At 46.3% G+C, this 24093-nt stretch overlaps 1 protein-coding gene across 1 annotated transcript in view; it reads left to right on the top strand.

Moving 5' to 3' along the window:
- The window catches only part of cfap54 (cilia and flagella associated 54), a 139623-nt gene that overhangs the window by 70133 nt on the left and 45397 nt on the right, over positions 1 to 24093 (top strand). The window contains exons 36-42 of the mRNA XM_020452271.2: positions 1167 to 1360; positions 1798 to 1933; positions 2174 to 2297; positions 6251 to 6406; positions 13308 to 13514; positions 19760 to 19847; positions 19982 to 20158. Of these exons, the coding sequence (XP_020307860.2) occupies positions 1167 to 1360; positions 1798 to 1933; positions 2174 to 2297; positions 6251 to 6406; positions 13308 to 13514; positions 19760 to 19847; positions 19982 to 20158 (1082 nt within the window). The remainder of the gene's footprint in view (positions 1 to 1166; positions 1361 to 1797; positions 1934 to 2173; positions 2298 to 6250; positions 6407 to 13307; positions 13515 to 19759; positions 19848 to 19981; positions 20159 to 24093) is intronic.

A 24093-nucleotide genomic window follows, 5' to 3' on the forward strand; every position in this document is an offset into this window, starting at 1 on the left:
TGTGTGCCCTCAGGCCTGGAGGGAAGCAAAAGTCATTCCCCTACCTAAGAATAGTAAAGCCCCCTTTATTGGCTCAAATAGACGACCAATCAGCCTGTTACCAACCCTTTGTTAGCTTTAAGAAAAAATGATGTTTGGCCTGATACAATGATATTTCACAGTAATATACATTGCTAATGTTGTAAATTAATATTGTAGCTGGAAACTGCTCATTTACAATGGAATATCTACATAGGCGTACAGAGGCCCATTATCAGCAACCATCACTCCTGTGTTCCAATGGCACGTTGTCTTAACTAATCCAAGTTTATAATTTTATAAGGCTAAATGATCATTAGAAAACCCTTTTGCAATTATGTTAGCACAGCTGAAAGCTGAAAGCTGTGGTCCTGATTAAAGAAGCAATAAAACTGGCCTTTAGACAGTCATGTGGTCAAAAACAAGGACATTTCTAAGTGACCCCAAACTTTTGAAAGGTAGTGTACATACACACACATTATAACATACCCACTATACACACACGTACACATGGATTTTGTGTTGTAGATATGTGGTAGTGGAGTAGGGGCCTGAGGGCACACACTTAGTGTGTTGTGAATTCTGTATAACTGCATTAATTTTGCCGGACCCCAGGAAGAGTTGCTGCTTCCTTGGCAGAAATGAGCTTTTTGTCCATATGGAAAATGTCTGGGAAAACTTATATCAGCTCATGAAACATTGGACCAACACTTTACATGTTGCATTTATATTTTTTGTTCAGTAAATATCTATTTTTCAAAAACATAGGGGTCAAAATGATTGAAAACAGAGGTATCAATAATTTTGACCTCTACCTCTTTGAGAGAAAAAAAGATTACTTGTTAAACAAAATGTCTTTCTTTGAGCAATTTTATTGTGTGAAATAATATAATGTCCCCATTTTTCCCCCGTAAAATATAGGTCAGTATTTGAATTATTTATTTTATTCAGTCATTTTGTCTCATCAAGGGTGTCAATAATTTTGGGCCCCACTGTATGTACGTATGTACATTACATTGAAACACACTTCATGTTTTGTACAAAAATCTTTAACTTGAGTCGAAAATAAAATTAAATAGTTGACACCACTATTATACCATGTGAATAATTGTACTTTTGTGTGTCTGTTTCCCTCTATCCATCCTTAGCTCTGGCAGGTGTTTGAATTGGAGGATGAGGAGATGGAGGCCAGCATGCACTTCTCCGCCCCTCTGGATGACGGTACCCTGGTGGACCTGAGATGGATCAGGAGCCTCACCCTTCACACCCTTGAGCTGCTCTACCTCGAGGCTCGCTGGGAGACTCTGGCTCACCTCGCCCTGCTCTTCAACTCACACACACGGTAGGTAACATCCCTCACTCACACACACACTCTTTCTCTCTCTTTTGCTCTCGCTCTCTTTCTCACACTCTCTTTCTCGCTCGCTCTCTCGCTCGCTCTTGCTCTCTTTCTCTTGCTCTCTCACTATCTCTCTTGCTCTCTCTCTTTCTCGCACTCTCTCTTGCTCTCCACACACTCACACAGACACACTACCTTTCTCTCTCTTGCTCTCTCTCCCTCTTGTTCTTGCTCTCCAAACACACACACACACACACACACACATACACACACACACTATCTCTCTCTGTCTCTTGCTCTCTCTCTTGCTCTCCATACACACGCACAGTCGACCCTGCTCTTCGAATCACACACATAGTAGGTAGTTTCCATCCTGTCACAGGGAGGTGTGCGTGCCTGCCTGCCAGTACTGTCTCTGTCCTGTATGTTGTGCATCCCAGAGAGCGCTACACCCACATGATCACTCCTATCCTGGTCCACGCTCAGAGGAGACTGCTAGAGAGGATCAGCTACTTCGGAGGACCTCCGGTCCCTCAGCCACACTTCATTAAAACACAGAACGTCACTGGAGAGAAGGTTAGAGGGAATAGACACAAACTTTTACCACCCAATGAACAGGGTGTCATACTTGAACTCAATGTCAGGACACTAATCCATTCCTAAGGCTTAGTGTGGACTAGAGGATAACTCTGCTTCTATGGGGTATGGTTTATAATGAATACTGTAGGGACAGAATTGAGACTACTGCTGTGTGTTAGGATGCTGTTTGTGTGTGTACAGTATGTGTGTTGAACAGTCTCTACCCCTGCGTGTCAGATCACCTGTAAGAACTATGCAGGGAGACAGCTGCTGAATTGCTGGACTCCCCCTGCTGTGCCTGCCCCCAGACGAGGGTGCAACACTCCCACCAACCCAAACGCTGAGCTCCTCGAACTCTCTGGTACGGGAATCCAGTAGCAGCTGGAAATCAATCAGTCAATCAATGAATCATATTTTATTGCTATAAGTCGATAAGCCTAACACTATTGATATAGGCCAACATTATTATGCTATTTATTCCAGGGCTTGACATTAACTTTTTTATCTCTTGTCCTTTGGACAAGTAGGACAATTTTTTTTTTACTTGTCAAAGTTCAAGTCACTTGTCCCTCCAAAAATGTAAATGGTATTTAACACCATTTCTACGTCATTGTATAATGCAAGGAACCACTTTACAAAATAAAATGCATTAGTAGGCTACACTCTGCCTATTGGTTTCTGATGCATATTCAAGGAGAAGTGGGTAGCTGTATCTCAATATGGCGACATAGTATGGGCAAGTGGATGTGTCGAATGGAAAGTAGTGGGTTTGTCGAAAGGAAAGTAGTGGGTTTGTCAAAAGGAAAGTAGTGGGCGTGTCGAAAGGAATGTAGTGGGTTTGTCGAAAGGAAAGTAGTGGGTTTGTCGAAAGGAAAGTAGTGGGTTTGTCGAAAGGAAAGTAGTGGGTTTGTCGAAAGGAAAGTAGTGGGCGTGTCGAAAGGAAAGTAGTGGGTTTGTCGAAAGGAAAGTAGTGGGCGTGTCGAAAGGAAAGTAGTGGGCATGTCGAAAGGAAAGTAGTGGGTTTGTTGAAAGGAAAGTAGTGGGTTTGTCAAAAGGAAAGTAGTGGGTTTGTCGATAGGAAAGTAGTGGGCGTTTCGAAAGGAATGTAGTGGGTTTGTCGAAAGGAGGTTTGTCGAAAGGAAAGTAGTGGGCGTGTCGAAAGGAAAGTAGTGGGTTTGTCGAAAGGAAAGTAGTGGGTTTGTCGAAAGGAAAGTAGTGGGCGTGTCGAAAGGAAAGTGGTGGGTTTGTCGAAAGGAAAGTAGTGGGTTTGTCAAAAGGAAAGTAGTGGGCGTGTCGAAAGGAAAGTAGTGGGTTTGTCGAAAGGAAAGTAGTGGGTTTGTCGAAAGGAAAGTAGTGGGTTTGTCGAAAGGAAATTTGTGGGTTTGTCGAAAGGAAAGTAGTGGGTTTCTCGAAAGGAAAGTATGGGTTTGTCGAAAGGAAAGTAGTGGGTTTGTCGAAAGCGCTCTGCTGTAGGTTAGACTGTTTGATTGAGCAGTGCAATCAAAGTAGTGCAACTACCGTACCGCAAGAGTTTGGACTTTGAGTGAATGAATTTGCGTTGTATTTCACTGTTGGTTTTACACAAATAATAATTGTAGATTTTCAGTTCTAAAACTGACGATTGTTTATTTTTTATTAAAAGTATTGATGATGGGTGTACTGTTGATACGTTGTATGCGTGTGTTTACTATGACTGTCACCCTGATATTGGATACAAGGTAGATACTTCCCACACCTTTGCCGGACAATAGTGCTTGTCAAGTGGAGGCGAAGGGCACTGGGTCTCGGTGTTGTTGCAATTCACGCCCTACCCATTGAGGAGTAGACCGTATGTATGTATCAAAGTGACATCTAAATGGTTATTAATATTAGTTATTTATTGTGTAGACGGTTATCCTACTTAAAATAAAATCACGGGAGAGCAAAAAATGGTCACGTTAGCTACATGACCGTGATACCCAGTAGGAAGCGCTTCAAGTCGGCAGGCATGTCGATACAACACTGGTGCACTGGTCGCTGGCTTATCGACTCGTTGTGCAGCCCAATCAGCCACGGTAATTAGCCTGTCTCAAAATACAACACTCCCCCTTTAAAGCTCTTCTTTAAGCCTATAAAATATTGCAACATTACAATTACAAAACAAGTACTTTTTACGTGTTTATAGAATAATTCCATCCAGGGCTCGAAATTAAGGGCGTCCTGTTGTCTCTGGGACGATAACAAATATGATTACAGTTCAAAACAGACTCTGGGACAGTTCTGGGTCGACAGTTCCAAAATTCATACAACCACTGCCAATTAAACTATTTTAAAAAAGCAATGAGGCTGATGCAACGGATCCAACATGATCAAGTTTTATTTCTTCATATTATTAGCTCAACAATGCGCAAATGGCTGTAGGCTAGGTGGGAATGTTCCAAAATGCAAATAGCGGGAAACGCCTTTCTCAAAAGTTTGAGCAGTTTCATGTAACATAGATAATATCCATTAGAAATTAAGAAAGAGGTGAGATCTAACTAGCAACTACCGTCTAGCATGGGTTACTTACATTGCCTTTGGAAAGTATTCAGACCCTTTGACTTTTTCCACATTTTGTTAAATTACAGCCTTATTCTAAAATGAATTTAAAAAACATAAAATCCTCAGCAATCTTCACACAATACCCCATATTGACAAAGCGAAAACAGGTTTTAATTTTTTTTTGCAAATCTATTAAAAATATAAATAACTTATTTACATTCATATTCAGACCCTTTGCTATGAGACCTGAAATTGAGCTACGGTACATCCTGTTTCCGTTGATCATCCTTGAGATGTTTCTACAACTTGATGGAGTTCCCCTGTGGTAAATTCAATTGATTGGACATGATTTGGAAAGGTACACACCTGTCTATATAAGGTCCCACAGTTGACAGTGCATGTCAGACCAAAAACAAAGCCATGAGTCAAAGGAATTGTCCATAGACCTCCGAGACAGGATTGTGTCGAGGCACAGATCTGAGGAAGGGTACCAAAAAATGTCTTCAGCATTGAAGGTCCCCAAGAACACAGTGACCATCATTCTTAAATGGAAGAAGTTTGGAACCACCAAGACTCTTCCTAGAGCTGGCCGCCTGGCCAAACTGAGCAATCGGGGGAGAAGGGCCTTGGTCAGGGAGGTGACCAAGAACCCAATGGACACTGACAGAGCTCTAGAGTTCCTCTGTGGAGATGGGATATCCTCCCAGAAGGACAACCATCTCTGCAGCACTTCACTAATCAGGCCTTTATGGTAGAGTGGCCAGATGGAAGCCACTCCTCAGTAAAAGGCACATGACAACCTTAAGCACACAGCCAAGACAATGCAGGAGTGGCTTCAGGATAAGTCTCTGAATGTTCTTCAGGGGCCCAGGACTTGAACCCTTGAATCTCTGGAGAGACCTGAAAATAGCTGTGCAGCAATGCTCCCCATCCAACCTGACAGAGCTTGTGAGGATCTGCAGAGTTGAATGAGAGAAACTCTCCAAATACAGGTGTGCCAAGCTTGTAGCGTCATACCCAAGAAACTCGAGGCTGTAATCGCTGCCAAAGGTGCTTCAACAAAGTACTGACTAAAGGGTCTGAATACTTATGTAAATGTAATATTTCTAAAACCCTCTTTTTATTTTGCCATTATGGGGTATTGTGTGTAGATTGATGAGGGGAAAAAACAATTCAATAAATGTTAGAATAGGGCTGTAACGTAACAAAATAGAAAAGATCAAGGGTTTTGAATACTTTCTGAAGGCACTGTAAATGACTAATGAACTCAAACGTTGATTTAAAAACCAGTAGAACGTGAGAAAAGTTCTGGTTTCAATGGCATATTAAGTGTTTACAAAACAATGCTGACCGCCTCCAATTCAATGTGGGTGATATACGGTGCACCAATGGCATGGTCCTTCACTCTCCGGGCTATATTTATATCATTAAAAGTCTCATTCAAGTTTGGCTACATTTTCTGAATGTCAGCATTGGTTTGGGCAATATGTGTTGTATATCACCTACACCTTGACATGTAGGCTTTTTTTACTTACAGTATGTACATGAATAAATAGAATATTATTCCAATGTTTGCCTCTCAATTCTTTTCAGAGTAATTGTTTGATATTGAGATTTTTTTGTGATTTGTTTTTCTATATTCTTCTTCTCCCGGACAAGAGGACAAGCGTTAATGTCGAGCCCTACATTCAACCATTCCTTTCTAAAATAAATCATCAGTCATTCTGGTCTGTGGGTATATTGATGTGTCGCCGTAGTCATATTGCCGTGTGTGTGTGTTTTGGTCTGTTGTAGAGGTGCGCCGGGCCATGTGTGTGGTGTGTGTTCCTCTGGATGTGGAGGATACACTGTGTTGTTTCAGGGAGGCCCTGGAAAAGGGCCATCACACTCTGAAGAACTTCCAACACAGCCGCACACTGCTACTACTGCTGCTGGCACACACACAGCCCTGTGAGTACATCCTTTCTATCTCACTTTGCTGTGTGTTTGTGACTCTGGCCTTTAATCAAGTACATTTGCTCATCTCCTGCGTCCTTCTCATCTCCTTTTAAAAAAGGTCAAAGTTAATCGAGGAGAGTCAGCGAGTGAACGTGGATGGAAATGCGCTTGAAATGAGACGGTCCTTCTCCACTTGCGCGTCATTAGGCAAATTAAGTTTACAGGGGTGGATCAAAACAAATTAAGTTAGAAATGTTAGACATTTTATAGATAAATAGCATATTGTTTTTAAACGTGTGCATATTTTTTTCCTTTATCAAAACAAAATCTGATTCAAAAGGGGTGTTGCAGATTTAAAAAATAGGATACACATGAATATCCTCGATGAGAGGTGGCTATCGAGGAGGGGAGGACACTCTTCCATTTGCCTACTAGCGAATTGACACACTCCTCGACCACTCAACCACTTATCCGGGTTTCCGGGTCACAAAGGAGAAGGGACGGATGACTGTCTTTTTCCTAAACGAGATAACCCCTGTGTGTTGCTGAGTGATGGGAGGAGGAGAAAGAGAGAGACAGCAGCAACCAAGCCGACTCGCATTAGTTACTAACTTTTAGCTGCCAAAGCTATGTTTTTATCATCCAATCTGATTATATAGTACCTGTTTTGACTGCATCAACCCGAGAAGAGAAGACAGTTAAGCTAGCTAGGTAGCTGGGTTGGCTAATCAAATCTACATAGGCTGCGCTTTCCCCCGTCCTTCACAATAACAACAGCAGCTCTAATCAATGTATTAAGGAACTGCCTACCTCTTGGCCCTTGGTTGTTGAAACATATCATTCTCATTTAACTTTTAATTCTGTAATTTTAATTGCATCTTCCATTGGTCTCCTAAGTTGATTGCCACAACAGACACAGAGCCAGAGGCTAGTGCCACTTTGGTGGCTTGTTATTGGCCGACAAAAACAAAAAGCTACACGCCCCACTCGTGAAAAACACACGCCTCTCTCGGGTTCGCGTGGACTCGTGAAGACCCCTACTGTGTATACTTCTTCAACTATAACCATATTACATTTCCATGAATTAACATAGGTTTGAATGAGAACCATAGGAATACAGAGGTAGCTATTCAAAATGGTCCTGCTCCTTGGCCAATTAAGCTACAAGGCTAACTTGTGAACATTCAGGCTATCCTAACTTCAAATTCTTAAAAACATTTATCAACTATATCTACACTGAGTGTATATTAAGAACTCAAAACATTAAGGACACCTGCTTTTTCCATGACATAGACTGACTAGGTGAATCCAGGTGAAAGCTATGTTTCCTTATTGATGTCACTTGTTAAATCCACTTTGATCAGTGTAGATGAAGGGGAGGAGACAGGTTAAAGAAGGATTTTTAAGCCTTGAGACAATTGTGACCAACCGTCTCGATTCGATCTTATGTAGCAACATTTGAAATTGTGTTTTTTACATTGGATAAAAGTAAAGACTCTGAGCTAGAAAATGGTATATCATACAGTCGTGGCCAAAAGTTTTCAGAATGACACAAATATTAATTTCCACAAAGTTTTCTGCTTCAGTGTCTTTAGATATTTTTGTCAGATGTTACTATGGAATACTGAAGTATAATTACAAGCATTTCATAAGTGTCAAAGGCTTTTATTGACAATTACATGAAGTTGATGCAAAGAGTCAATATTTGCAGTGTTGACCCTTATTTTTCAAGACCTCTGCAATATGCCCTGGCATGCTGTCAATTAACTTCTGGGCCACATGATGGTAGCGCGCACCTTGTCTTCTCTGGACAAGCTTTTTTCCAGATACCCCAAACAATCGGAAAGGGGATATATCAGAGAAAATGACTTTACCCCAGTCCTCAGCAGTCCAATCCCTGTACCATTTGCAGAATATCAGTCTGTCACTGATGTTTTTCCTGGAGAGAAGTGTCTTCTTTGCTGCCCTTCTTGACACCAGGCCATCCTCCAAAAGTCTTTGCCTCACTGTACGTGCTATTCCTGAGCAAGCTCTTTACTGGTGGTGCCCCGATCCCGCAGCTGAATCAACTTTAGGAGACGGTCATGGACTTTCTTGGGCGCCCTGAAGCCGCCTTCACGACAATTGAACCGCTCTCCTTGAAGTTCTTGATGATCTGATAAATGGTTGATTTAGGTGCAATCTTACTGGCACCAATATCCTTGCCTGTGAAGCCATTTTTGTGCATAGCAATGATGACGGCACATGTTTCCTTGCAGGTAACCATGATTGACAGAGGAAGAACAATGATTCCAAGCACCACCCTCCTATTGAAGCTTCCAGTCTATTATTCGAACTCAATCAGCATGACAGAGTGATCTCCAGCCTTGTCCTCATCAACATTCATACCTGTGTTAATGAGAGACTCACTGACATGATGTCAGCTGGTCCTTTTATGGCAGGGCTGAAATGCAGTGGAAATGTTTTTTGTTGTTTATTTAGTTCATTTGCATGGCAAAGAGGGACTTTGCAATTAATTGCAATTCATCTGATCACTCTTCATAACATTCTGGAGTATATGCAAATTGCCATCATACAAACTGAGGCAGCAGACTTTGTGAAAATTAATATTTGTGTCATTCTCAAAACTTTTGGCCACAACTGTACACTACATTTGAGGAACAATGGGAAAGTAATTCTGCTTTGAAAGTTGGTAAACTCACTTTTGAGAAAATGGACCTTGAATTTTTTGGTACACCTGCTCGAGAGCTCTTTGTCTAAACCCATTCAGCATTGTTTACACCCTCTTAAGCCTTAGCCCACCCTTCTCTTTAAGGATTCACATGTGAGGCCTTGTGCTAAACAGTCAGTATGGTAGTGAGTGTACTAAACATCCAAAGATTTCAAGACTATAATATGTATATCGACATGTCTGTATACACATTAGCACATTAAAGGCTGCTGCCCTATATACATATACTTGAAATCATTGGCCACTTTAATAATGGAACACTAGTCACTTTAATAAAAACTCACAACAAGTACTATTTACAAGTTAATGACGAGCTAATTACAGAAAATCACTTACGGTTGTGAATGTGACGAAATAAAAGCAGGGCCTTCAACTGGAGAATTTAAGAACTTGGACACTGTCTCGTTGGCCTAATGTCGTCATAATTTGACTTTGGTGCAGGTCATGTTGTTCTTCACATTACTGTCTCTAGCAAACACACACTATATAAAATAATGTTCATTTGTCACATGCACAGGATACAGAAGGTGTAAACGGTGCAGTGAAATGGTTACTTGGAATGTGGAGTCTTTTATTTAGACATGTAGCTAGCTAGCTAAACAATGAAACATAATCACAATTCCTAACGTTACTACCCTGCATGAATCTAACTAGATTCATTGTTAGCTAGCTAGCTAACATTAGACTATATCTAGCAATGCAAATGGATTTGAGATGTGAATAATTTTACTACACAGATCATACACGTAACGTTAGCTTGCGAGCCAGCCAGCTAATGTTAGCTAGCTAGCTAACGGTACGCTTTAACTTGCAATGAATTCGATTCAATGTAGCTAGCTAGACTCTCTTGCCCGTATACTATATACACTGCTCAAAAAAATAAAGGCAACACTAAAATAACACATCCTAGATCTGAATGAATGAAATATTTGTATTAAATACTTTACATAGTTGAATGTGCTGAAAACATAATCACACAAATTATCAATGGAAATCAAATTTATCAACCCATGGAGGTCTGGATTTGGAGTCACACTCAAAATTAAAGTGGAAAACCACACTACAGGCTGATCCAACTTTGATGTAATGTCCTTAAAACAAGTCTAAATGAGGCTCAGTAGTGTGTGTGGCCTCCACGTGCCTGTATGACCTCCCTACAACGCCTGGGCATACTCCTGATGAGGTGGCGGATGGTCTCCTGAGGGATCTCCTCCCAGACCTGGACTAAAGCATCCGCCAACTCCTGGACAGTCTGTGGTGCAACATGGCGTTGGTGGATGGAGCGAGACATGATGTCCCAGATGTGCTCAATTGGATTCAGGTCTGGGGAAAGTCCATAGCATCAATGCCTTCCTCTTGCAGGAACTGCTGACACACTCCAGCCACATGAGGTCTAGCATTGTCTTGCATTAGGAGGAACCCAGGGCCAACCGCACCAGCATATGGTCTCACAAGGGGTCTGAGGATCTCATCTCGGTACCTATCTCGGTGCTTCACAGAAGTGTGATTGACTTGGAGTTACATTGTGTTGTTTAAGTGTTCCCTTTATTTTTTTGAGCAGTGTATATATTTCTGTACAGCACTTTGAGAAATCAGCTGATGTAAGAATTGCTTTATTAATACATTTGATTTGATACATGGATGAACGCTTCTCCCTCTCTGTCACAGATGCCATGGTTGCCCTTAGTTTGAAGATTTAATCTGGAGACAGGTGTTATATACAACAGCCTTCTGTGTTCTCTTTTCCACTCTCTCCGCATTTGCAATCTAACACCTGAATTTTCTCCATCTCTTTAGCTATCATATTCTACTTCCACCGATTTCCTGATATATCTATTTTTGACCTACACATACTGAGTCTTATGTTATAGAAGGAAGCGTGCTACATGGCAGACCAATCCAAACTCATCACTCTGCATGTCCAGCCCATCCATTATCTCATCCAATCATGGCTAGCAGGAAGGCTCATATAGCTTTTTCCATGGCTAAACCACCTAGGCTTGTGACTTAACCATTTTATTTGTATTTACAGATGGCATAGCAGTTTGTTATTAAGGTACATGAACGTTCACATGTCCCAGAAGGCATTCCTGCTAAAACAAATGTATATGTTACAATGCCTCTCCTGTGAAAAAGTGACGCACGACATAAGCCTAGGTTCCTGAAACGAGTCACAATTAAAGACATGGATTGTGTACAGTGCATTCGGAAAGTATTAAGACAGCTCAGGTTCATCCTGTTTCCATTGATCATCCTTGAGATGTTTCTACAACTTGATTGGACTCCACTTGTGGTAAATTTAATTGATTGGACATGATTTGGAAAGGCATACACCTGTCTATATAAGGTCCCACGGTTGACAGTGCATGTCAGAGCAAAAACCAAGCCTCAAGGTCGAAGGAATTGTCTGTAGAGCTCCGAGACAGGATTGTGTTGAGATCCTCAAGAACACAGTGGCCTTCATCATTCTTAAATGGAACAAGTTTGGAACCACCAAGACTCTTCCTAACAGCTGGCCACCCGGCCAAACTGAGCAATCTGGGGAGAAGGGCATGGTCAGGGAGAACTGACCAAGAGTTCCTCTGTGGGGATGGGAGAACCTTCCAGAAGGACAACCATCTCTGAAGCACTCCACCAATCAGGCCTTTATGGTAGAGTGGCCGGACGGATGCCACTCCTCAGTAAAAGGCACATGAAAGCCCGCTTGGAGTTTGCCAAAAGACATCTAAAGACTCTCAGACCATGAGAAAACAGATTCTATGGTCTGATGAAACCAAGATTGGTTCGACTGAATGCCAAGCATCACGTCTGGAGGAAACCTGGCACCATCCCTACGGTGAAGCATGGTGGTGGCAGCATCAAGTTGTGGGGATGTTTTCAGCGGCAGGGACTGGGAGACCAGTCAGGATCGAGGAAAAGATGAATGGAGCAAAGTACAGAGAGATTCTTGATTAAAACCTGCTCCAGAGCGCTCAGGACCTCTGACTGGGGTGAAGGTTCACCTTCCAACAGGACAATGACCCTAAGCACACAGCCAAGACAATGCAGGGGTGGCTTTGGGAATGTCCTTGAGTGGCCCAGCCAGAGCCCGGACTTGAACCTGATCGAACATCTCTGGAGAGACCTGAAAATAGCTGTGCAGCAACGCTCCCCATCCAACCTGACAGAGCTTGAGAGGATCTGCAGAGAAGAATGGGAGAAACTCCCCAAATACAGGTGTGCCAAGCTTTGTAGTGTCATACCCAAGAAGACTTGATGCTGTAATTGCTGCCTAAGGTGCTTCAACAAAGTACTGAGTAAAGGGTCTGAATACTTATGTAAATGTGATATTTCAGTGTTTTATTTTTAATACATTTGCAAAAAAATCTAAAAACCTGTTTTTGCTTTGTCATTATGGGGTACTGTGTGTAGATTGATGAGGGTAAAAAAAACAATTCAAAATGTGGAAAAAGTTAAGGGGTCTGAATTCTTCCCGAATGCACTGTATGTGTGCCATTCAGAGGGTGAATGGGCAAGACAAAAGATTTAAGAGCCTTTGAATATAGTATGGTAGTAGGTGCCAGGCACACCAGTTTGTGTCAAGAACTGCAATGTTGCTCAACAGATTCCTGTGTTTATCAAAAATGGTCCACCACCCAATGGACATCCAGCCAACTTGAAGCATTGGAGTCAACATGGGCCAGCATCCCTGTGGAACGCTTTTGATTCTTTGTAGAGTCCATGCCCCAACTAATTGAGGCTGTTCTGAGGGCTAAAGGGCATGCAACTCAGTATTAGGAAGGTGTTCGTAATGTTTTGTACACTCAGTCTATTTATTAGTAGCCTAGTGGTTAGAGTGTTGGACTAGTAACCGTAAGGTTGCAAGTTCAAATCCCTGAGCTGACAAGGTACAAATCTGTCGTTCTGCCCCTGAACAGGCAGTTAACCCACTGTTCCTAGGCCGTCATTGAAAATAAGAATTTGTTCTTAACTGACTTGCCTAGTAAAATAAAGGTAAAAATAAATAAAATAAATATTAGCATAAATTATATAAAATGTTCTCATCTTAGCGAAGCCTAATGAAGACAATATACAGTTGTGAATGCTACACTATTTTTGTGGAAATGTATTCTTTGTCTTAACTGATTTCATTGCATGCTTGGAACCATGTCTATGAAACTGACATCTGTGTCTCTTTGCCAGTGTTTGAGGTTCCATTCTGTAAGGAGAACAGCAGCAAGGCTCAGGGTCATGGCAGGGTGGACTTTAACGTGACGGTGTGCACTGCCCCGGCCATCGGCCCTCCAGACCTGGCCACTGAGGACTACAGGACCCTGAGTTCTATCTACGGCTGCCCTCTGCCCCCCAACCAGATACACACCGTCATCAACTCCTATAGCAACTCCATACGTAAGAGACATGACCCATATAACACTTTTATTTTTAATTTTCATTTCATTTTTAAAAAATACACACCTTTTTCTCCCCAATTTCGTGGTATCCAATTGTTAGTAGCTACTCTCTTGTCTCATCACTACAACTCCCGTACGGGCTCGGGAGAGATGAAGGTTGAAAGTCATGCATCCTCCAATACACAACCCAACCAAGCTGCACTGCTTCTTAACACAGCGCGCATTCCAACCCGGAAGCCAGTGTGTCAGCGGAAACACTGTGCACCTGGCAAACTTGGTTACCGCGCACTGCGCCCAGCCCGCCGCTGGTGCGCGATGAGACAAGGATATCCCTACCGGCCAAGCCCTCCTTAACTCGGACGACGCTGTTACGATTAATTAGGAGTGGTGGTGGGTGGAATCAGGCGCAGAGAGCAGGGTTCAGTCTTTCCTTCAAATTTAATCCCCAGTGCAACAAAACAGTCACGCCAACAATAAGAGGGCGTATAATAGGTTGCCGGTCCAAACAACAGGACAAAAACCCCGGAGAATAAATGTACAATTAACTCACACCATCAAACACAGAGTAACACAAACAAGCCCGCACAAATACCCAGCAGGCCTAGTGCCCTTAAATACCATACAAACAAACCCTAATACAAAACAGGTGTACCCAATTACCCAATAACCAAAAACAAACGGAAAGGAAATCGATGGCAGCTAATAGGCCGGCGACGACGACCGCCGAGCACCGCCCGAACAGGAAGAGGCACCGTCTTCGGCAAGGTTCGTGACAGTACCCCCCCCCCCTGACGCGCGGCTCCCGCAGCGCGCCGACCCCGGCCTCGAGGACGACCCGGAGGACGAGGCGCAGGGCGATCCGGGTGGAGGCGATGGAAATCCCTCAAGAGGGAAGGATCTAAAATGTCCCTCCCCGGTACCCAGCACCTCTCCTCCGGACCGTACCCCTCCCAGTCCACGAGGTACTGCAGGCCCCTCACCCGGCGTCTCGAGTCCAGAATAGCTCGTACTGTGTACGCCGGGGACCCCTCGATGTCCAGAGGGGGTGGAGGGACCTCCGGTACCTCACTGTCTTGTAGGGGACCAGCTACCACCAGCCTGAGGAGAGACACATGAAACGAGGGGTTAATACGATAATAAGAGGGAAGTTGCAATCTATAACACACCTCGTTTATCCTCCTCAGGACTTTAAATGGCCCCACACACTGCGGCCCCAGCTTCCGGCAGGGCAGGCGGAGGGGCAGGTTTCGGGTCGAGAGCCAGACCCTGTCCCCTGGTGCGAACACCGGGGCCTCGCTGCGGTGGCGGTCAGCGTCTCTCTTCTGCCGTTCACTGGCCTGCCTGAGAGAATCCTGGACTGCCCGCCAGGTCTCTCTAGAGCGCTGTACCCACTCCTCCACCGCAGGAGCCTCGGTCTGACTCTGATGCCACGGAGCCAGGACCGGCTGGTAGCCCAGTACGCATTCGAATGGCGACATATTCGTGGACGAATGTCGAAGAGAGTTCTGGGCCAACTCTGCCCACGGGACGTACCTCGCCCATTCTCCTGGCCGGTCCTGGCAATACGACCTCAGAAACCTGCCCACTTCCTGGTTTACTCTCTCCACCTGCCCATTACTTTCGGGGTGATAACCAGAGGTAAGGCTGACCGAGATCCCCAGACGCTCCATAAACGCCTTCCAAACCCGAGACGTGAACTGGGGACCCCGATCGGAGACGATATCCTCTGGAACCCCATAGTGCCGGAAGACGTGGGTAAATAGAGCCTCTGCAGTCTGTAGGGCCGTAGGGAGACCAGGCAATGGGAGGAGACGGCAGGACTTAGAAAACCGATCCACAACGACCAGAACGGTAGTGTTCCCCTGAGATGGGGGAAGATCAGTAAGGAAATCTACCGAGAGATGGGACCATGGCCGTTGTGGAACCGGGAGGGGCTGTAACTTCCCTCGAGGAAGGTGCCTAGGAGCCTTACTCTGGGCGCATACCGAACAGGAAGAGACATAGAGCCTCACATCCCTAGCTAAGGTGGGCCACCAGTATTTCCCCCTAAGACCCCGCACTGTCCTATCAATCCCCGGATGACCCGCAGACGGTAGTGTGTGGGCCCACCGAATCAACTTATCACGGACACCAAGCGGTACGTAACTTCTACCAGTCGGACACTGTGTAGGCGCACGTTCAACCCTCAACGCTCGCTCGATGTCCGCGTCCACCTCCCATACCACTGGGGCCACCAGCCGAGAGGCTGGAAGGATGGGAGTGGGTTCGATGGCCCGGTCCTCGGTGTCACAGAGACGGGACAGCGCGTCGGCCTTAGTGTTGAGGGAACCTGGTCTGTAAGAGATCGTAAATCTAAAACGTGTAAAGAACATGGCCCACCTAGCCTGACGCGGATTCAGTCTCCTCGCTGCTCGAATATACTCCAGATTACGGTGGTCAGTCCAGATGAGAAAAGGGTGTTTAGCCCCCTCTAGCCAGTGTCTCCACACCTTCAGGGCTTTTACCATAGCTAGTAACTCCCGGTCCCCCACATCATAGTTCCGCTCCGCCGGACCCAGCTTCTTAGAAAAGAAAGCGCAGGGACGGAGCTTCGGTGGCGTACCCGAGTGCTGAGACAGCACGGCTCCAACCCCAGCCTCGGACGCATCCACCTCCACTATGAATGCTAACGAAGGGTCCGGATGCGCCAACACGGGAGCCCCAGTGAACAGTGCCTTCAACTGGTTGAAGGCTCCATCAGCCTCTGCTGACCACTGCAGACGCACCGGCCCCCCCTTTAGCAGTGAGGTAATGGGCGCCGCTACTTGGCCAAAACCCCGGATAAACCTCCGGTAGTAATTGGCAAACCCTAAAAATCACTGCACCTCCTTTACCGTGGTCGGAGTCGGCCAATTACGCACGGCGTTAACGCGGTCACACTCCATCATCATCCCCGAGCTGGAAATGCGATAACCCAGGAAGGAAACGGCTGGTTTGGAGAACACACATTTCTCAGCCTTGACGTATAGGTCATGCTCCAGCAGTCGCCCAAGAACCCTGCGCACCAGGGAAACATGCGCGGCGCGTGTGGCAGAATAAATCAAGATGTCATCAATATACACTACCACACCCTGCCCGTGCAAGTCCCTGAGAATCTCATCTACAAAGGATTGGAAGACGGCTGGAGCATTCATCAACCCATACGGCATGACGAGGTACTCATAGTGGCCTGATGTGGTACTAAACGCTGTTTTCCACTCGTCTCCTCCCCGAATACGCACCAGATTATACGCGCTCCTGAGGTCCAGTTTTGTGAAGAAACGCGCTCCGTGGAATGATTCCACCGCCGTAGCGATGAGAGGTAGCGGATAACTAAAACCCACTGTGATCGAATTGAGACCTCGATAATCAATGCACGGACGCAGACCTCCCTCCTTTTTCCTCACAAAAAAGAAACTCGAGGAGACGGGTGACATGGAGGGCCGAATGTACCCCTGTCTCAGAGCTTCCGTGACATATGTTTCCATAGCCACCGTCTCCTCCTGTGACAGCGGGTACACATGACTCCGGGGAAGTGCAGCGTTCTCCTGGAGGTTTATCACGCAATCCCACCGTCGATGAGGTGGTAATTTGGTCGCCCTCTCCTTACTAAAAGCGATAGCCAAATCGGCATATTCTGGGGGAATGCGCACGGTGGAAACCTGGTCTGGACTCTCCACCGTCGTGGCACCGATGGAAACTCCTATACACCTCTCTGAACACTCGTCTGACCACCCCTTAAGAGCCCCCTGTTTCCAGGAAATAAGGGGATTGTGAATAGCCAGCCAGGGAACCCCCAACACCACCGGAAACCCAGGTGAATCAATAAGGTAGAAACTGATCCTCTCCCTATGATTCCCCTGCGTTACCATGTCCAGCGGAATCGTGGCCTCCCTGACCAACCCTGACCCTAACGGTCGGCTATCTAAGGAGTGCACGGGGACAGGTGGGTCTATCTGTACTAACGGAATACCCAATTTACGGGCGAGTCCACGATCCATAAAACTCCCAGCTGCGCCTGAATCGACTAGCGCCTTATGCTGAAGAGAGGGGAAAAACGCAGGAAAAAAAATTAACAAAAACATGTGACCAACAGGGAGCTCTGGGTGAGTTTGGTGCTTACTCACCTGGGGTGGCCGAGGAGTGTTCCGCCGACCCTCTCGACTCCCAGAGGGACTCCTCCAACACCGGTCCGAAGTGTGTCCTCTCCGTCCACAATAGGAGCAGGAGGAGCCCCCTCTGATCCCCCTAGATGCAGCTCCTCCCAACTCCATCGGAGTGGGAGTGGGAGAGCTGGAAGGTGGAATTAACAGGACCCCTTCTGAACGCCCGCGGGCAGCTAGCAGGTTGTCCAATCGAATAGACATGTCTATTAGTTCATCCAGGGAGAGAGTTGTGTCCCTGCAAGCTAGCTCCCGGCGGACGTCCTCCCGGAGACTACACCGGTAATGGTCCATCAGGGCCCTGTCATTCCACCCAGCACCAGCAGCTAGGGTCCTAAACTCCAACGCAAATTCCTGTGCGCTCCTCGTCTCCTGTCTGAGGTGGAACAGTCGCTCACCCGCCGCTTTACCCTCTGGTGGATGATCGAACACAGCTCGGAAACGGCGGGTGAACTCCAGGTAGTTGTCCCGAGCCGAGTCTGGACTGTTCCAGACCGCGTTAGCCCAGTCCAGGGCCCTGCCCGTTAAACAGGAGACGAGGAGGCTCACACTCTCCTCACCCGAGGGAGCCGGACGCACGGTAGCCAGGTAGAGCTCTAGCTGGAGCAAAAATCCCTGGCACCCAGCCGCCGCTCCATCGTACTCCCTCGGGGGGGAGAGACGCAGTGCGCCGGACCCAGAGGATGACGTAGGTGGAGTAGGTGATGTCGGCAGTGGGGGAGCTGGGGTAGACGTCGGTAGGCCACTCCTCTCCCATCGTTCCATCCTCTCCATCATCTGGTCCATCGCGGTACCAATCCGATGGAGGACCGCTGTGTGGTGGTGAACGCGCTCCTCCATAGTGGAGAGAGGGGTGGTCGCTGCTCCTGCTGATTCCATTTTGGTGGTGCGGGCTTCTGTTACGATTAATTAGGAGTGGTGGTGGGTGGAATCAGGCGCAGAGAGCAGGGTTCAGTCTTTCTTTCAAATTTAATCCCCAGTGCAACAAAACAGTCACGCCAACACACAGGGCGTATAATAGGTTGCCGGTCCAAACAACAGGACAAAATAGTCCGGAGAATAAATGTACAATTAACTCACACCATCAAACACAGAGTAACACAAACAAGCCCGCACAAATACCCAGCAGGCCTAGTGCCCTTAAATACCATACAAACAAACCCTAATACAAAACAGGTGTACCCAATTACCCAAAAACAAACGGAAAAGGAAATCGATGGCAGCTAATAGGCCGGCGACGACGACCGCCGAGCACCGCCCAAACAGGAAGAGGCACCGTCTTCGGCAAGGTTCGTGACAGACGCTAGGACCGCCCGGTCGCGGCCGGTTACGACAGAGCCTGGGCGCGAACCCAGAGTCTCTGGTGGCGCAGCTGGTGCTGCAGTACAGCGCCCTTAACCACTGCGCCACCCGGGAGGCCAACACTTTTTTTTTCACACACATTTTCATGATATCCAATTGGTAGTTTACGAACTTTTCTCATCGCTGCAACTCCCCAATGGGCTCGAAGGTCGAGACATGAGTCCTCCGAAACATGACCCACCACTCGCGCTGCTTCCTAACACACTGCTCACTTAACCCAAAAGTCAGCCGTACAAATGTGTCGGAGAAAGCACTGTTCAATTTCGACCGAAGTCAGCTTGCAGGCGCCCGACCCGCCACGAGTTGCTAGAGTGCGATGAGCAAAGGAAGCCCCCCCGGCCAAACCCCCCCCCTAACCCGGATGACCCTATTGTGCGGCGCACTATGAGGCTTCTGGTCACGGCCGGGATGGAACCCAGACTGTAGTGGCGCCTCAGCACTGCGATGCAGTGCCTTAGACCGCTATGCCACTAACATTGTTTTTTTAAAGCTATAGTCACAATCAGACTGTTACACTGTTACTCTTCACCAATCCTTTGCTGTTCACTAGTCTACCTGTTAGCCTCACAATACCAGTAACTGATATTCCACTTGTATCTGCAAAGAAATGGTTGTGATTGATCCTTCTGATTGTACTGAATATTTGTGTTTTTTAATGAAAGATGAGGGACACTGGACTTTTTTTTCTACTTCAATCTAGAGTACCTTCAGGCCAACAACCATGACTCTCTCAGGGTACAGGCACTACATGACCTGGGAAATCTGCACTATTATAATGGAAACAGAAGGTAAGATATGACTGTACTCATAATGTACAGTACTATTTGTATTGTGTTTAATTTGTATGTCTACATGATTATACACAAAATTGTTGAATACCAAAGTTTTTTCTGATTCTGTGTGATTCTGCTTGTAAACCAAGGGCAGCTCATTCCTACTGGAGCAAGGGAGTGGACTGTGCCCTGCAGAGTTCTGGGGTGCTAGACTCATGGGACGGGGTGTCGTGGGGTACAAGTTCCCTCCAACACCAACCCACTCTGAAGCAGGCTGGAGTCTGGGGCTGTCTGCAGGGAGCTTTACTGACCGCTAAGATCGCACAGTGAGTCTGAGTAAAGTTTGTACCAACTTTAGTAGCTCAAATCAAATCAAATGTATTTATAAAGCCCTTCTTACAGCTGATGTCACAAAGTGCTGTATAGAAACCCAGCCTAAAACCCCAAACAGCAAGAAATGCAGGTGAAGAAGCACTCGAAAGGCCAGAACCTAGGAAGAAACCTAGAGAGGAACCAGGCTATGAGGGGTGGCGAGTCCTCTTCTGGCTGTGCCGGATGTAGATTATAATGGCCAAGATGTTTAAACGTTCACAGATGAACAGCCGGGTCAAATAATAATAATCACGGTAGTTGTCGAGGGTGCAACGTCAGCACCTCTACTGCTCCTGCTGTCTCTAGAGAGTTGAAAACTGCAGGTCTGGGACAGGTAGCACGTCCGGTGAACAGGTCAGGGTTCCATAGCCGCAGACAGAACAGTTGAAACAGGAGCAGCAGCACGGCCAGGTGGACTGGGGACAGCAAGGAGTCATCATGTCATCATGTCATCCTGAGGCATGGTCCTAGGGCTCAGGTCCTCCGAGAGAAAGAAAGAATTAGAGAGAGCATACTTAAATTCACACAGGACACCGGATAAGACAGGAGAAATACTCCAGATATAACAGACTGACCCTAGCCTTCCGACACATAAACTACTGCAGCATAAATAGATTCTCTGGTAGCTAACACAAGCATACAGTATACAGTGCATTCGGAAAGTATTCAGACCACTTGACTTTTTCCACATTTTGGATACCGATTGTGGCCGATTACATTGCACTCCACGAGGAGACTGTGTGGCAGGCTGACTACCTGTTACGCGAGTGCAGCAAGAAGCCAAGGTAAGTTGCTAGCTTACATTGATTGTTTTTTATAAGATAAGTTCAATCTTAACATAATCACTAGTTACCTACACATGGTTGATGATATTACTAGTCTATCTAGCTTGTCCTGCTTTGCAGTTAATTTATCATTGAATCATAGCCTACTTCGCCAAATGGGTGATTTGACAAGCGCATTCGCGAAAAAAGCACTGTCGTTGCACCAATGTGTACCTAACCATAAACATCAATGCCTTTCTTAAAATCAATACACAAGTATATATTTTTAAACCTGCATATTTAGTTAATATTGCCTGCGAACATGAATTTCTTTTAACTAGGGAAATTGTGTCACTTCTCTTGCATTCTGTGCAAGCAGAGTCAGGGTATGTGCAGCAGTTTGGGCCGCCTGGCTCATTGCGAACTGTGTGAAGACCATAACAAAGACCGTAATTAATTTGTCAGAATTGTACATAATTATGACATAACATTGAAGGTTGTGCAATGTAACAACAATATTTAGACTTAGGGATGCCACCCGTTAGATAAAAAACGTAGCTGTTCCATATTTCACAGAAAGAATAAATGTTTTTTATTCGAAATGATAGTTTCCAGATTTGACCATATTAATGACCTACGGCTTGTATTTATATGTGTTATTATGTTATAATTAATTATATGATTTGATAGAGCAGTCTGACTAAGCGGGGGTAGGCAGCAGCAGGCTCGTAAGCATTCATTCAAACAGCACTTTCCTGCATTTGCCAGCAGCTCTTCGCTGTGCTTCAAGCATTGAGCTGCTTATGACTTCAAGCCTATCAACTCCCGAGATTAGGCTGGTGTAACCGATGTGAAATGGCTAGCTAGTTAGCGGGGTGCGCGCTAATAGCGGTTCAATCGGTGATGTCACTCGCTCTGAGACCTTGAAGTAGTTGTTCCCCTTGCTCTGCTAGGGCCGTGGCTTTTGTGGAGCGATGGGTAACGATGCTTCGAGGGTGGCAGTTGTCGATGTGTCCCTGGTTTGGGGCGAGGAGAGGGACGGAAGCTATACTGTTACACTGGCAATACTATAGTGCCTATAAGAACATCCAATAGTCAAAGGTATGTGAAATACAAATGGTATAGAGAGAAATAGTCCTATAATTCCTATAATAACCTCAACCTAAAACGTCTTACCTCGGAATATTGAAGACTCATGTTAAAAGGAACCACCAGCTTTCATATGTTCTCATGTTCTGAGCAAGGAACTTAAACGTCAGCTTTTTTACATGGCACATATTGCACTTTTACATTCTTCTCCAACACTTTGTTTTTCCATTATTTAAACCAAATTGAACATGTTTCATTATTTATTTGAGGCTAAATTGATTTTATTGATGTATTATATTAAGTTAAAATAAAAGTGTTCATTTGTAACGGCGTTCTTCGTTTGTTGAGAGAGAGTCGGACCGAAATGCAGCGTGGTGATTACTCATGTTCTTTAATGAAGAAAAAGTGACGATACATGAAATAACTAAATAAATACAAAAACAACAAACGGAACGTGAAACTTATTACAGCCTATCTGGTGAACACTACACAGAGACAGGAACAATCACCCACGAAAGACAAAGCGAACTCAGGCTACCTAAATACGGTTCCCAATCAGAGGCAACGAGAAGCACCTGACTCTGATCGAGAACTGCCTCAGGCAGCCAAGCCTAACTAGACACACCCCTAAACATAGCAATCCCAAATCCTATAAAAACCCCAATACGAAACACAACACGTAAACCCATGTCACACCCTGGCCTGACCAAAATATATAACGAAAACACAAAACACTAAGACCAAGGCGTGACAGAACCCCCCCCCCCCCCAAGGTGCGGACTCCCGGACGCACCTCAAAACCATAGGGAGGGTCCGGGTGGGCGTCTGTCATTGGTGGCGGCTCCGGCTCGGGACGTGGACCCCACTTCATTAATGTCCTAGTTCCTCCCCTTCGCGTCCTGGGATAATCCACCCTCGCCGCCGACCATGGCCTAATAGTCCTCACCCAGAACCCCACAGAACTGAGGAGCAGCTCGTGACTGAGGGGCATCTCGGGACTGAGGGGCAGCTCGGGACTGAGGGGCAGCTCGGGACTGAGGGGCAGCTCGGGACTGAGGGGCAGCTCGGAACTGAGGGGCAGCCCGGGACTGAGGGGCAGCCCGGATCTGAGGGGCAGCCCGGAACTGAGGGGAAGCCCAGTACTGAGAGGAAGCCCAGTACTGAGAGGAAGCCCAGTACTGAGATGAAGCTCAGGTAGGTAGTAGGCTCCGGTAGATCCTGGCTGGCTGGCGGATCTGGAAGATTCAGGTTGACTAGCAGATCTGGAAGATTCAGGTTGACTAGCAGATCTGGAAGATTCAGGTTGACTAGCAGATCTGGAAGATTCAGGTTGACTAGCAGATCTGGAAGATTCTGGTTGACTAGCAGATCTGGAAGATTCTGGTTGACTGGCGGATCTAGCTGCTCTATGCAGACTGACAGCTCTGACTGCTCCATGCAGGCTGACAGCTCCTTGCAGACTGGCAGCTCTTTGCAGACTGACAGCTCTGACTGCTCCATGCAGGCTAACAGCTCCTTGCAGACTGACCGCTCCTTGCAGACTGACCGCTCCTTGCAGACTGACAGCTCCCTGCAGACTGGCAGCTCCTTGCAGACTGACAGCTCTGACTGCTCCATGCAGGCTGACAGCTCCTTGCAGACTGGCAGCTCCTTGCAGACTGGCAGCTCCTTGCAGACTGACAGCTCTGGCTGCTTCATGCAGACTGACAGCTCTGACTGTTCCATGCAGGCTGGCAGCTCCTTGCAGACTGGCAGCTCCTTGCAGACTGACAGCTCCTTGCAGACTGACAGCTCCCTGCAAACTGACAGCTCCCTGCAGACTGACAGCTCCCTGCAGACTGACAGCTCCCTGCAGACTGGCAGCTCCTTGCAGACTGGCAGCTCCTTGCAGACTGACAGCTCCCTGCAAACTGACAGCTTCCTGCAGACTGACAGCTCCCTGCAGACTGACAGCTCCCTGCAGACTGGCAGCTCCTTGCAGACTGGCAGCTCCTTGCAGACTGGCAGCTCCTTGCAGACTGGCAGCTCCTTGCAGA

The sequence above is a fragment of the Oncorhynchus kisutch genome, linkage group LG19 (genome assembly GCF_002021735.2).
Source record: "Oncorhynchus kisutch isolate 150728-3 linkage group LG19, Okis_V2, whole genome shotgun sequence".
Lineage (NCBI taxonomy): Eukaryota > Metazoa > Chordata > Actinopteri > Salmoniformes > Salmonidae > Oncorhynchus > Oncorhynchus kisutch.